The sequence below is a fragment of the Rhineura floridana genome, chromosome 2, assembly GCF_030035675.1.
Source record: "Rhineura floridana isolate rRhiFlo1 chromosome 2, rRhiFlo1.hap2, whole genome shotgun sequence".
NCBI lineage: Eukaryota > Metazoa > Chordata > Lepidosauria > Squamata > Rhineuridae > Rhineura > Rhineura floridana.
Genome location: NC_084481.1, coordinates 207,570,742 through 207,586,262, shown reverse-complemented (window position 1 = coordinate 207,586,262; position 15,521 = coordinate 207,570,742). Strand labels below are relative to the sequence as shown.

Here is a 15,521-nt window from a genome sequence, read left to right as displayed (position 1 = left end):
AAGTGTTTTTAGCATTTCTGTTTGCCTCCCTGGGCTCCTGCTGGGAGAAAGGGCAGGATATAAATCAAATAATAAAATAAAATATGTTTTTGCAATGCAAGCACTCCTACTGTCCACATATCCTTTGTGATAATGACAGGCATTTTGCTGGTACTTAATAAATATGGATAAAGACACTCTTTTTACAGTTAGGACAACCTCCTGAGAGCATGGTCTGGTCCACTAATAGACATTTTGTGATTATGTATGTGAATGAGTTTTTGGACTGCGAGTGTAATGCTTTTGTTCTGGAACGTTCCCCTTCCACCTTCCTCTTTCAACAAGCCTTTTAAGTAGAGACCTTATCCCAGTGTGCATCTGTGCTAGAATTGCTTTTAAGATATTTTTAAGCTTTTTTTAAAATTTTAAAGATGTTTTAATATGTTTTTAAAGATGTTTTGTTTTCATATATTTTAAAGTCTGTTTTTAAGATGTTTTAGAGTGTTTTTAATGTTTTTGTTCGCTGCCCTGGGCTCCTACTGGGAGGAAGGATGGGGTATAAATTAATTAATTAATTAAATAATCTACATAAAACTTTAGTTTTCCGTGCTTCTTTTTTCCTATTTATACTTGAAAATAAAAGCTTAACAGAAAGACAGAGTTCTTCCCCTCCCATTTTCCTGTTCCAAGCAAAAACAAAACACCCTTAACTTCGAGAGAGGTGAGGAGGTAATGGCAACAGGGAGGGCTCACAAGAGAGGCCTGGCCAACCTCCTAAACAGGTTCTGAGCATGCTTAGAAAGGTTATTTCCTGCAAGGGAGCATGGGATCTGTAGTTTCCTCTGTCTCCCAAATTGAATTTAGCAAGCAACCCTAGTGAGCCTTCCCTCCTTCCAGTTATCACCTTTCCCTTTTCAAATGTAAGGGGTTGGAGGGGCTGCTTAGGAAAAGGGTGATGGAAATTGTGATGTGGGGCTGTCTAATATTAGGGACAAACCTCACGGTGAGCTATACTCAGATTTGAAGGGGTCTGAGCTTGGCTCAAAATGAGATGAGGCCTTCTAACCTGGGGTAGTTCTCATTTCAAATTCCCTCGATTGCAAATTTTCCCCATCACTCATGGAGAGAGCAACGTAAGACATCCTCTCTTTCCTCTAAAACAGCAGGAGGGGAAGTATGGGTAGTATTCAACTAATGGGTCCCGTCAGTGCAAGGATTCCCGCTAGCGCAAAGAGACTTCCTCCCTCCTCCCCCCATGCATGCCCCTCCTCCTCCCCAAATCTGCTCCAGAGGGTATGGAGGACTCCTGATTTAGGGGGTGTTCCAGGGGAAGGAGAGGGGGCAAAGTCCCCTTGCACTGACGGGACGATTATTTAGCGTCACGTTGGACACAACCCAATGTTTTTCAGATGGGATTACCCACAGGCTCTGCTTACCTGTCTCTTTCTGCTCTCCCAGCTTATCTAAGATGTTGAAGGAAATGTCAAGGTATTCTCTCTGGATGGCGCTCACTGCAATCTTCCTCTGCTTCCTCTGCCTAGGAACAATTTGGATCTTAAACTCTGACTCTTCGGCTTCTTCCTCCTGCTTTTGTTCTGCACTTTGTTCCGTATCAGATTCTGCACTGGCCTCGGGCTTATCACTTTCACTTTGGTTCTCAGACTCTTCGGGGACCTTAATGAAGACAGTTTTCCCACTTGAACTGGGAAAGGGTCCAATCGGCTTGATCTCTTCTATGCACAACTCATAGTTGTCATCAATGGACATCTCTGGCAGAGCAAATGACTTCTGCAGCATGTCTCGTTTTTGCTTTAGAGTTAAGGGGCTGCCAGGGGACGCCTCATGAACTTCTTCTGGCTTAGCCAGCTCATCAATATATTTTTGACCTTCCGAAGTAACAGAGGGGGGTTTCTCTTCTGCGAATGACACAATATGGCTTGCTGCAGAAGGGCTTACCTCTTTGGAGCAATCTTCAATGCTGAACTGCACAGCGGGGGTTATGCTAAGGCTGACCACAGAGACACTGGTGGGACTTGATGGAGACAAGGCAGCAATCTTGCCAGAGATGCCAGCATTCAGCGGGCTTGTGATGTCAGTTTCTTCCTCGTCACTTTCCACTATACGGAGAGGAGGGAGCGGCTCAAAGACCAACGAGTCACTATCTGAATTAGAGACCACCGATTGTTTTTCTGGCCCTGAAGTTGAATCAGAGGACAGGTCTATAAGATCTAAGTCCTCCTTTGGTGGAGGAGATTTAACTGGGGAATCCACTTTCACTTCGTATGGCTCCATGCAGTTTAACCTAACTTCTGGTATGATAGGTCTCCGCCTTGCTTGGGTTTTTGCTGGGATGGCAGGTGGGTTCACCTTCTCCCCTGTATCTTCCTCTTCCATCTTGGTGGAGGAATTTTGCCGAGGTCGTCCGTATTCATTCTGCCTTGGTGCTGTGTAAGCGGAAGGGGCTGGTGGCTTCTCTAAGTCACAGTGGTCTATGCACGACTTCCGACGGTGTTCGTCTAATGTAAACAACAGGGAGTCTGCATTTCCTATGTCAAGAGATTTCTGTTTGAGAGAGCGCAGTTTCTTTTTCTGAATGCTTTCTTCTCTCACACAGTGCAGAATGCTGTCTTGCAATACTCCCGTTTCTCTGTATTCAGCCAGTTCTATTTCACCTGATCGAAACAGAAAAAAGCTAGCACTATTTCACTCTGGCATTTCCGCCACCATCCCCTTGCATTTCCATCATTAGGTACTACTGCTTTTTATATACAAATCCTGCTGTTTAAATTTTAAAATTGCATTGGAGGCATCTGGGTAGGTCCATACAACACAGTGCTGGCTCAAGAGTGCCCCAGCTTAAGGTTTTCTAGGGGCAATTTTGTGATACATGAAGTAGGTAAAATAGGGCTGGGGAACATTTGATCCTCAAGGTATTGTTGGAGTCCAGCTCCCATCATCCCTGACCATGCTGGATGAGGTTGATGGGAGTTAGAGGGCCATGGGTTCCACATCCCTGCAGTAAACAAAGGACATGACTTGGGTGGTGGGTGGGGTTTAGCTCAATATCTTTCTCTATATCTACTGAACTCATATCTCAAAATAGCCTGAACACTGGCTACGCACATGCAATTTTCTTGACATGGGAAGATATTTTAAATCAATTAGCAAAACTATATGTTTACAAAACTAGGGACTGAAAGATAGTATGCTTTTGACCTAATGTGGCTCCTCCAACCCAGCTGTTAGAACAAGAGAACTTCTAAAGTGCAATACATTATAAGTGATGCAGCCCAACGTGTTTCAATTATAGTCTTCACCAGGACCACTGTAAAACCACACATACTGTTTCAAAATGACCAGGTAGGCTGGGCAGCTGGCATTTTATTTGACAAACAATTTAAATTTAAATGTGTTGGGCTGAATAAATTACAATTGCACTGTAAAGCAGGAATGGGGAACCTGCAAGTTACAGGCTGTGACCCTGCAGACTTTGTTGCACTTCAGCTCCCATCAGCCCCAGCTAGCACAGCCAATGGTTAAGGATGATGGGTGTTATAGTTCAACAACATCTGGGGGGTCACAGGTTCCCTGTTCTTGTTCCTGCACTGGTGGCCTTACCTTCCTGTCTCTCCAATCCACCTGTTGTTGCACATACCGAACGGCTAATAGTGCCAGGTGTATGTAAGGTCAATAGCACTCAGATGAGCATTGTGATGCAGCATCCAGATTGAAAAAACTGGGGGAACATGACAGGCTGTCACAGAAGAGTCAAATAATCATAGCACTGGAAAGAACCTTGAAGGTCATCATGTCCAAAAATCCCATGCAAGTGCAGGACCTGCAATTCAGGATGCAACTACATCATCCCTGACCAGATGGGCATCCAGCTTCTGCTTAAATACCTCCAGTGAAGGATAGCCCAACACCTCCTGAGGCAGTCTGTTCCACATCAAACAGCTCTCGCCATTTCTCTTAATGGTTAACTGAAATCTGCTTCCTTGCAATTTCCACCCATTAGAGTCCCTTTGCTACATTTTCTGCAGGGCAGCCGTTCAGATACTAATCTTATCATAAGAACATAAGAAGAGCTTGCCGTATCAGCCAGTGGCCCATCTCGTCCAGCATCCTGTTCTCACAGTGGCCAACCAGATGCCCATGGGAAGCCCGCAAGCAGGACCTGAGTGTAAGAGCACTCTCTCTTCCTCCTGCAGCTTCCGGCAACTGGCTTTCAGAAGCATACTGCATCTGACTATGATGGCAGAGCACACACATCATGGCTAGTAGCTACTGATAGTTTTATCTTCCATGAATTTTTTAAAGCCATCCAAGTTGGTGGCCATCACTGCCTCTTGTGGAAGCAAGTTCCATAGTTTAACTATGCGCTATGCGAAGAAGTAGTCATGGAGGCTAAGGCTATCAATGGTTACTAACCATGATGGTTATGTTCTACCTCCATTGTTGGAGGAAGCGTGCCTCTGAATACCAGTTGCTGGAAACCACAGGAAGGGAACATGCTTTTGTGCTCAGGTCTTGCTTGCTGGTTTTCCATAGGCATCTTATTGGCCACTGTGAGAACAGGATGCTGGCCTAGATGGGCCACTTGCCTAATCCATCAGTCTTTTCTTATATTCTCCAGACTAAACACACCCTCCTCTTTCAGCCATTCCTCAACTGTGTTTCCAGAGCCCACACTATCCTAGTTTCTCTCCTCTGGTCAAAGACTTGCTGTTTGCTACCCCACAAGCCATCTGTTGAGGACACTCTATCTCTAGATTTCCTGCATCAAACTGGGGATTGGACTGGACGACCTACAAACCCTCCTCCCACTTTATGATTCTATGACACACATTTTTCCATGCTTGCTCATAGTCCCCTTGGTCCATATTTAAAGATCCACAATACATCATAACAGTTCCAATCCTTCTTTGTGCATGTTTTGTTGTATACGATGCAGTGTCTGGTATACACATCTGTTTAGTTAACACTGTTTTTAAAAGTGTACAAAAAGAAAAATGTCTAACATAAAAGATGATCGATTACATTTAAAATTAGCCCAAATTTTTAAAATGTCATACTTCTCAGAGCATTCATCTCAACTGGCTGGTATTTCACCATTTTGCTACCCCCAATTCTTTTCAGTCTTGCAAAGAACGTTTGTGACTCTTTATTGCCGGTTCCGGTGGGTGTATCATGAATGTCAGATTCATCAAAGACACTGTCTTCCTCTGCTTTAAAGAGAAATATAAGTATTATTCTGCAGTAAAAGTCAGCATATCACACGCGAAACAGTTTGATAATCAAAGCTTCTCTGTAAATATATGTATTTGTAAAAAAAAGGCAAATATTTGCAAACGTTTGCTAAATCTGAATCACAGCAGTATTTCACTGAACGCACATTATGTCTGTGCCACAGTATGCAAACAGTACTATTAGCGAGTTGAGAGCTAATATGTGGAGGAAGGACCATCTGCTTCCTAGAGCAATTTGGGATAGAAAGGTCTCTAGTGGTTAAGATAGTTGTTGGGTTTACTGAAGTTATAGGTTCTGAACCTCTGTTGTATTACATCCCAAAATAACGAGTTTGGGTTTCCTTCATAGAAATCTCTGTATCTTTTGGTGGAAGCTTGAGAACAACTCTGAAACTCCATGGCAATGTCCTAGTCCCTGGTACTAAGAGTAATATTGTTTCCCTTTGATTTCAAGGATTTCTTGGATACCAGCACCTGAAACTAACAAATGTGCTGCATTTGATTTGTACTAGCATCCAGGCAAGCTGGGTAGCCACTTTGGTCACGGACAATGCCACACATTTTTAAACACAGTTTCAAAATAGGATCCAGAAAGACCTAAGTAGCCACCTGCCAGAGTAGACAATACTGGGCTAAATGTCCTAACTCAGTATATAGCAGTGCCTCCCCCTACAGAACTTCAGGTGCTTGACAAAGACTTTCATATTTCAGTAGGCAGTTCAAGGTAGTTTCTATGATAAATTTTAATGGTTTTTATTCTTTGTATGGGTTGCATTCAACATAGCATTTGTGCTTGGCTGATGGAATTATCTCTTCTCTCCTCCCCCCATGCACTATCCTGGGGGTTCTTCTGACCCTCCAGAACAGGGACACAGGGGGGTGCAAGGGCATGGGAGAGGGGAGCCCTGCTACACTAGCACAAATCCTTGTGATTGCTTCCACTAGCTCAAAATGGAAATGGACTGCCTTCAAGTTGATTCCAACTTATGGGGACCCTATGAATAGGGTTTTCAGGGTAAGCGGTATTCAAGTTAGTTAAATAAGGCCCTGTGTGAGATGTGTGTTGGGTTTTTTTATGTTTTATGTACACTGCTTAGAAATTCCAAATATTAAGCAGTACATAAATACTTGAAATAAACATAATCACTGCTCCACCAAGCCAGTCCAGCACCCCAGAGGGAAAAATGCAACCAATGCATCACTACCCTCTGAGGCTACAAGAGGGGAATTAATGTTGTTTCCCCCAATTCAGATGCCACCATCTGTTTCAGCAGATTTTTTTCCCCAGGCTGCTAAAGCAGGGATGGGAAGCTTGTGGCCCTCCAGATGTTGGTGGTCTTACCCCCATTTTCCCTGACCATTGGCCATGCTGGTTGGGGCTGATGGGAGTTGGAGTCCAACAACATCTGGAAAGCAACAAGTTCTCCACCCTGGCCTACAATGAATCCTGTAAAAACTCTGTTGACCAAGGTTCCATTAAATTCAGATATTATAAAACCTTGTCCCAAAAGGTTACATGATTTGTATGGATTCAGCTAGAAACAAGCATTCTTTTATTTTTTCCCCTTTCTTCAAACCAGCAATCATGAAGCAAGCACGCAGGCAAAGTAAGAAAAGGTACTGCTGCAGACAAACATTTTATCCTTTGTCGTCCTAGGATAGCCTTGGAAGGCAAGTCTTCTGTAGATTTTATTAAAAGTAACACCAAAACACCTTGAGGTATCAAGGCTATTTCTGGTTTAATAAAAAGGAAGCCTCTATTTTCCAAAACTCTTCAGGGAAATAATGTAAATTAATGACAATTAAACTTCACAATGCAATTTGTAAATGAAATTGTGAACCAGTAGCCTAATTCATTTTTATACATTGAAATACTAAGGCTTTATGTATGTCATTTATCTTGCCGGAAATTCCAATCTTCATTAAGAACTCCTCCTCTATATTAGACTGAAAACTTTATGGCTATATTATTCCAATTTCTTGTACATGAGGTTTTCAGGTCCACATATGAAAAGAATTAGATCATCTTCTCTTTTATAAAATATCAGGGTTGCCTGAGCTTAATTTTGCTTCCTTACTCCACACCTTTTCATCAAAGTAAAGTTAAGACATTCAAAGTAAAAGGCTTTCAAAAAGAAAACACTAAAATAATGCATTTCTGCACAACATGACTGAAAGAGAGAGAAAGAGAGAGAACCAAGTATATTTATATGATTCTTTACAAGATCTAACAGATGTGCATAAAGGGAAGTGGGATTGCAGCAGCACACAGTGGAGACTAGTGGCTCCAATGTCAGTGGGGCAATGAATCTGCTCCAGGTTATAGTTTGAACTTTCAAGGACTAAAACTTGAATTAAAACCTACTGATATTGGAGCCACCAGTCTCCACTGCCTGCACACGTTCATTATAAGTCTGTAGAGAACTCCTGCAGGTGCAAAGAGTGTGTAGAGAAGGCTCTCTTCACATGATGAGGAACCCTTGTCAAGCAGAGCTCCTGATCATGTGAAGAGGGCCCTCTGCGAGTAAAGGGAGTAATGGAGCTCTTTTCAGACATTATAATGGACACAGGTCATGGCTCTCCCACTCTGTTCACCTGAACATCTAAAAGGGGCTTTCTGGTGTTGTTTTTATTGTGTAAGCCACCTGAAGGGCAGCACAGCATTTTAAATAAATAAGGTTGTTTCCTTACAACTGAAACTATGAACAAAATGTTGGCCATAAGTTGACTGAAATTTGGTAGGGATATTGAGGGTCAGGAAACCATACTCCGCTGGCCCCTTAATCTAGACCAGGAGTTCCCAACTGTGGTCTGTAGACCTCTAGTGATCCATGAGCTTCATTCAGGTGGGCCACAGCACGCCCCTGGATTGGTGGCTGAAGAGGGGAGATGGCACGTCCCTCACATTAAACATCCATATTCATTTTTAATTGTGTTTTTATCACTTCTTTTATTTCTCATATTGTATTTTATGGTATTACAATTTGAATTCTAATTCAAATTGTAATACAGTAAAATACTATATATAAGATGTAACAGGTGCAACAAAAAAGCAATTTAAAAACTCGTACAGCATCTAAGCATGGCGCATTACAGTTGCTACGATGGGCAGCAAAACCATTAAGTGGCTCACCAAGACCCCCAGCAATTTTCAAGCAGTCCATTGGGAAACAGAGCTTGGGAACCACTGATCTAGATCAAACATCCCAGAAAGTATTCTTCCCTTTCTATGCCAACCAGAGACTCACCAGCTTCCCATTCATGTCTTAATATTGTATAATACCTTTTTCCTTCTCACTGTATCGGCTGACGTTGCTGTTGTCACTGTACAAAGGGCCTGTCGAGGCATGAGGCTTGCAGCTGTGATACTGTGCATTTAGTGTGTTGACTGTTATATGAACGAGATGCAACACGATTTTACTGATCTCACAATCTCTGTAAGGATACTGTCCAACCAAAAAAGAAAGGTTAATTTTTTTTAAAAAAATCTGACGACAATGCTATTAACTTAGGCAACAAAATTCACAAATACAAAGGAGAATGCCCCCAAATAGCACAAAAACCACAAACAAAGTCAATGGGGCCCATAACCAGTATAGGTGGTGAGCCATATAATTGCCAGAAATAACATGACAATATATTACAACTAATAATATATAAAAAGCATGTGAAATGGACTAATTTCCTTTTAAAGCTGACTACAAAAAGAATGTGTTGTAGAGTTGTTGATGAGATCTCTGGATCGCAACTCATTTTATTGCTTCATCAAAACCACCTTAAAAATTAGGAATTTGCTCAGCAGCTGGAAATGACCCTCTGGCCTCCAAAAACATAGGCTGCATACATACCATACATTTAAAGCACATAACTTCCCCAAAGAATCCTGGGAACTGTAGTTTACACTTTAGCAAACTACAGTTCCCAGGATTATTTGAGGGAACTCATGTGCTTTAAATGTATGGTGTGTAGGCAGCCATGGTATCGTGTAAAAAATATAAATACAAGCCATTAAATTGAACAGTTAGCTTGATCTGGCAATATAAAAGGTAAAGGTGTCCCCGCACTTATAGTGCAAGTCGTTTTCGACTCTTAGGGTGACATCTTGCAACATTTACTAGGCAGACCATATATATGGGGTGGGATTGCCAGTTCCTTCCCCGGCCTTTCTTTACCCCCCAGCATATGCCGGGTACTCATTTTACCGACCACGGATGGATGGAAGGCTGAGTGGACCTCGGCCCCTTTTACCGGAGATTCGACTTCCTCCTTCCATTGGAATCGAACTCCGGCCGTGAGCAGAGCTTCGGCTGCATTACTGCCGCTTACCACTCTGCGCCACGGAGGGTCAATCCTCCGTGATTGGCAATATGAAGTGACCAATATTACCTGACGTGATTTATCCAGTCTATTTCGCATAAGTTATTCTATAAATTATATTGCTCGGTTCCTATATGGTTTACAAGTCCCATTGACTTTGTGATTTTTTAACACCACTAACTATTTTTTTTTGTACGCTGTTTTCATCCCCAGGATTCTACATTTTCAAAGCACAGTCTACAAAGCAGCAATATTTTCATTAACAAGCCATTATTGTTCTTGTGCTATGTGATGGATGAGATCCAACATAGCATAAGCAAGGAGACGTTCATGCAATGGGGCTTCTCCTTCCCCTCTTTCCCCCTGTAGCTCCCTGTGTGCCCTCCAGAGATTTTTGGGGGGTGCAGGGGATTGGAGGGGCAAAAGAGAAAGCAGACCTCCTGCTGCACAAGCAGATTCCAGTTGTGCAGCTGGGTGGAAATCACTGGATGTTACCCAGTATTCCTCTGTTAATTTTAATCAATGGGGCTGAATAATAAGAAAATGGGGTTTTAGATTCTGGTGAGCTCAGGGGATTGGGAAAAAGCAGGAAAGCTTTAAAGGTAGCCTTTCCTTTTAAAAATAAGCAGCATTTTTTATGTTATGCTGCCCTTTTTCTCACAGAAACACTTACAATGATGTTTATTTTGTATATGATATATTTCTCTACTGCCTTAAATGGTTAAGAGACAGATCATTAATCAGCCGTGATCATTTAAGAGCCCCAAAGAGCTAAATAAACGACACACGAACACCACTCCAAACATCGTCCCACTCTTGATTGATCCATTGTTGCTTTTATTTATTTTTATTTATTTATTTATTGTTTAATTTGTATCCCGCCCTTCCTCCCAGCAGGAGCCCAGGGTGGCAAACAAAAGCACTAAAAACACTTTAAAACATCATAAAAACAGACCTTAAAATACATTAAAACAAAACAACTTTAAAAACATTCTTTTAAAAAGCTTTAAAAATATCTTCAATAAAAATGTTTAAAAAAACATTGTTTAGGGGGGGAAAGGTTTAAAAAAACATATTAAAAAGCAATTCCAACACAGATGCAGACTGGGATAAGGTCTCAAGTTAAAAGGCTTGTTGAAAGAGGAAGGTCTTCAATAGGCGCCGAAAAGATAACAGAGATGGCGCCTGTCTAATATTTAAGGGGAAGGAATTCCACAGGGAATTTTACCATCACACTCGCCCAGCATCAGTGCCAGCTGCTGTAGGAAAGACTCACAGAAGCAACACAGAAGCCTTTACCTTATATAGGATGACAAGCAATGCCTTCAGCCACATCTGCCGAATGTGAGGCTTAAGGGACCAGAGGGAACAGCGGGGCGGCTGCTGGAAGTAATGCCTGAGCTGGGGGCATGTGCAGTACTTCAGCACCTGAGCCACTAAAGGGAGGAGGTGCTTCCCCAGGTTAATATTATAGTCCATCACCTAAAATTAAGGTTGAATTGGAATTCAGAGCGCGTACCAAAAGAGCATTGAAAAATAACAGCACCAGCAAAATCATTTCCTATAGAATCTTGACAATTATTCGAGAAATGGGCTGCAAGCTTTAAAACAGTAGATCAGGAACGCAGAAGCTCAGCCCTGGAGGCCAAATGCAGCCCCCATGTCTCTCTATCTCACTCTTAGGACCCTTCTCAGGGGAAAAGCCTTCTCTCCAGGTCACACATTGGCCCTGCTTCTCATCCTCCTTGGGTATTTTTGCCTGGCTGGGATGTGCCTTGATCCGGAAGGAGGATACAAAAAGGGGTGTGAGTACATGTAGAAACTAGATTACTGTACAAAAGGGGGGGAAATCACATGTAGTGGGTAGCATTCAGTGCTAGTCCTACTCAGAACAGACCCACTGAAGTTAATGAGCATGACTAAGGCTGCCGGGAAACAGAAGGGAGTAGAAAAAGAGGAAGGCCAAACAAGAGATGGATTGATTCCATAAAGGAAGCCACAGACCTGAACTTACAAGATTTGAACAGGATGGTTCATGACAGATGCTCTTGGAGGTCACTGGTTCATAGGGTCACCATAAATCGTAATCGACTAGAGTTGGAAAAGGTTCAGAAGAGGGCAACCAGAATGATCAAGAGGATGGAGCAACTCTCTTATGAGTAAAGGTTGCAGCATTTGGGGCTTTTTAGTTTAGAGAAAAGGCGGGTCAGAGGAGACATAATAGAAGTGTATAAAATTATGCATGGCATTGAGAAAGTGAATAGAGAAAAGTTTTTCTTCCTCTCTCAAATACTAGAACTCGTGGACATTCAAAGAAGCTGAATGTTGGAAGATTCAGGACAAACAAAAGGAAGTACTTCTTTCCTCAGCGCATAGTTAAACTATGGAATTTGCTCCCACAAGATGCAGTAATGGCCACCAGCTTTGATGGCTTTAAAAGAAGATTAGACAAATTCATGGTGGACAGGGCTATCAATGGCTACTAGCCGTGATGGCTGTGCTCTGCCACCCTAGTCAAAGGCAGCATGCTTCTGAAAACCAGTTGCCAGAAGCCTCAGGAAGGGAGAGTATTCTTGCACTGAGGTCCTGCTTACGGGCTTCCCCCAGGCACCTGGCTGGCCACTATGAGAACAGGATGCTGGACTAGATGGGCCACTGGCCTGATCCAGCAGGCTCTTCTTATGTTCTTATGACTTGAAGGCACATAACAAAGGCTACATTCAGACAGCAGTTTATTTTATTTTCTGGATGTTTCCATAACTGATAATTTCCACATTTTATTTGATCCTTCACATGATGAAGGCCACATTCATACCATACATTTATTCCACATATTATAAATTTATTCCTTTAAACAGTCACGGCTTCCCTCAAAGGGTGCTGAGAGGTAGGAGACTCCTATTGCCCTCACACAGTTGCAATTCCCAGAGTTCTCTGGGAAGAGGGGCTGACTGTTAAACCACTCTGGGAATTGTAGCTCTGTGAGAGTCTCTTAACAACTTTCAGCACTCTTCACAAACTAGACTTCCCAAGATTCTTTGGGGGAAGCCATGACTGCTTAAAGTGGAACAATAGCGGAATAAATATATGGTGTGAATGTGGCCGTAAAAGCCACATCTAGTAGAATACAGTGGAAGTTAAGTGCTCATTTCAATATTAATTACTTCCAGAAACAACTCCCTTAACCCAGAAAATCACAAGAGCAAAGTGACAAAATTTGGGTTGGTATAACGGCATACAATTCTTTCCTGCCGTTTTCATAGTGGAACAGAAGTGTGCATGTGCAGAAAGGGCGGGGGAGCAGCGACAAGTCCAATGACTTCATTGTTGTGTCACACCATGCTCACTGGAGTGAATGAAATTTAGCACGACATGGCGGTATATCGGTCAAAAAGTCACGGTTCCTTAAGGCAACAAGTACGCAATGCGAAAGGAACATTAGAAATCGGGACAAGAATGCTTCCATTAATAAAACTAATGCGAGAAACCCATGTCTGAATGCAGCCTCATTAATTTCAGTGGGTCTACTCTGAGTAGGACAATTGAATACAACTCATTTGCCTAGCCCACTTTTGCCTCTGGACCTGCCCATTGCTGGCATATGGCTCCCAGAAGGTTGTCTAGGAAGGAATGCTATCCTCAGGCTGAAAAAGGTTCCACTCCTGTGTGGCAGATCACCCAGCTAACACTTTAAGCTAGGTGTGGGGAATCCATGACCCACCAGATGTTGCTAGACTCCAGTTTCCATCAGTCCCAGACAGCATGGCCAGTGGTCATGAATGACAGGAATTATAGTTCAATGATATCTGGAGGGCCACAGATTCTTCACCTCAGCATTAGGCAACCCTTTGCACACTAACCAGAAAGACAGCCCCACTCAACATAGCAAGGCTTACTTCTAACTAGGATATGCTTTAATCAATCAGTTTTAATCAATGGAGCTGAGTGTTAAAGGAAATGAAAGACTGAGGTTTCATAATCATCTGGAATAGGTCCAGAGAGGCAGACTGACATTTTTGTTAGCCTCTTGTATGGTGTCAGAACAAGGAGTCGTCTTCTGTGACACTGTCACTTTGATACTTGTCACTTCATAATTTCCTGAAGGCAAAATTTTCCCAAGCTCATGGCTCAGCGTTCCAGGACAAAATATGAATGAGCGCTCACCAAGATCATCTAGGACCCTTTAATGTACTGAATCTATGTGCCTGCAAACGTGTAATGAGTCCACAAAATGGTACATCTTGTTACATGTGCATGGCAGAGTAGATATTCTAAGTGCAGTTTTTATTTATAAAAGATGTCAATGTGTGTGGCACTTTTACAGATTAAAGTATAGGAAGAGTTCTTGCCCCTAACCCTTTACACTCTGAACCCAGATGGGAGAAAAAAGAAGCAAGTGGAAGGAAGAATTAAATAGGAGCCATAAGAATGAACCAGTGATCATTAGACATTGGGATTCAAGCTATGACCTTTCACCATCCAAGGTGGAAGTCCTACTAAGGCTGTCACACAAAGTGGATTTGCACATTGCAAGAAGCTATTAAAAGCACATACTGTATATGGACATCTCATATTTTAAAAAAACATTTCATACTTTTGGTGTAACATAAAGAGAGAATTTGCGCACCCCTCTCATACTGAAATGTGAGAGTTCTAAATGCACTAGCCCTGTTCAGACATCTGGTACTCATGGGTACCTAATGTGTGAAAGGGGTAGTGAGAATGGATGTGCTGGCTCCAATATGCACACTGGCTATGCCCCCCTTCTGCTATGCATTTGCTATCATGTACACTGCACAAGTACCAATGTATGTGCACAGGGCTCTGTGATGTCCACTTTTCTGGGAAGCCTGATCAATCAAGATCCAAAGTTGTACTCAAATGTAAGGGTAAACAAAATGTTTCAGCACAACAGTTCTGTAATGCTCAAGAGCCATGAAATCTACATCTACAGCTCAAATGTATAACCCTTGCCCCTTAAAGGACATGGGGAAACCCATGATACCCCATATTTTGGGACCAAAATATTTCCATTTGGTACATACTATTCTACCACAGTGCTTTGCTTCTGACAGTATATTAAGGATGGGTGAGAATTTTGATTCAGTTCACATTTCAAGCCATATCTTTCAAATCCATACTCTCTGGAACAATATGAGAATCAAAACACAGCCATTCATTGACCAATGCAGTTTGCCAACCAAACTATGTTTACAAAAATGCAAATATTTGGGGAACATGCATAAAAATGAATACACATAAATGCAATCAAACTGGAGCAAAACTGAACATTTGCGGATGATACAATATCCTCCAAAAGACCATGGTGGGGGAAAATTTATCTGAATTTTTTGGGAGGGGATTGCCACTTACCTTACAAGGGGGTCAGGAACGGGGGGGGAATCTTGCTTTTAAAAAAAAACACCTTGTGCCACTCATAGCTTCCCATCAGCCAGTTTTCTTAAAATGACTTGGGAGAGACACCGTCACATCACTCCCAAGGCATTCCGGAAAGTGTAGCTGAGTGGTAGCAATGTGATGCTCTCTTCAAAGCTTTCTGCTGGCCACACTTACTGGAATACGTTGAGAACAATCAACATCATGACACCTCACCCCTATGGCATTCCAGCAAATATGGCTTGTAGGAACCCTGCAGATAGAACCCAACACTACCTGTGAATGGTTGAAAAAGCACTGCGGAGGGGTTGGAATGGAAAAGTGTGATGCTCTATATATCTGTGTAAATAATTGTTGTGTATTTATTTCAATGTAAGTGAGGTTTTAATAGGCTAAGTAGTGAGAGTTGGGAGGGGGGAATGAAGGTATGGAATGTTGGGGAATGCTGTGTGTGATTCGCTGGGCGAATGTGGAATATATTTGAAAGGTCTGACAGCTGGGAGTTGGATAAGGATTCAGGTTGGGGAGGGATAGGGATTGACATTTGAAGGGAGAGGACTGGAGCATGTGTGTGGGTGT

General features: G+C 42.4%; 1 protein-coding gene across 14 annotated transcripts in view; it reads right to left on the bottom strand.

The window, feature by feature from the left end:
• Positions 1-15,521, bottom strand: part of UNC79 (unc-79 homolog, NALCN channel complex subunit) — a 219,281-nt gene that overhangs the window by 87,516 nt on the left and 116,244 nt on the right. For 10 of the 14 annotated variants that reach the window (XM_061612016.1, XM_061612022.1, XM_061612013.1 and 7 more), the window contains 4 exons: positions 10,845-11,027; positions 8,512-8,674; positions 5,055-5,207; positions 1,416-2,651 (listed from right to left, as the gene is read on the bottom strand). In XM_061612016.1, coding sequence (XP_061468000.1) covers positions 1,416-2,651; positions 5,055-5,207; positions 8,512-8,674; positions 10,845-11,027 — 1,735 coding nt within the window. The remainder of the gene's footprint in view (positions 1-1,415; positions 2,652-5,054; positions 5,208-8,511; positions 8,675-10,844; positions 11,028-15,521) is intronic. The other 4 variants (XM_061612014.1, XM_061612020.1, XM_061612024.1 and 1 more) reach the window with 2 other exon arrangements.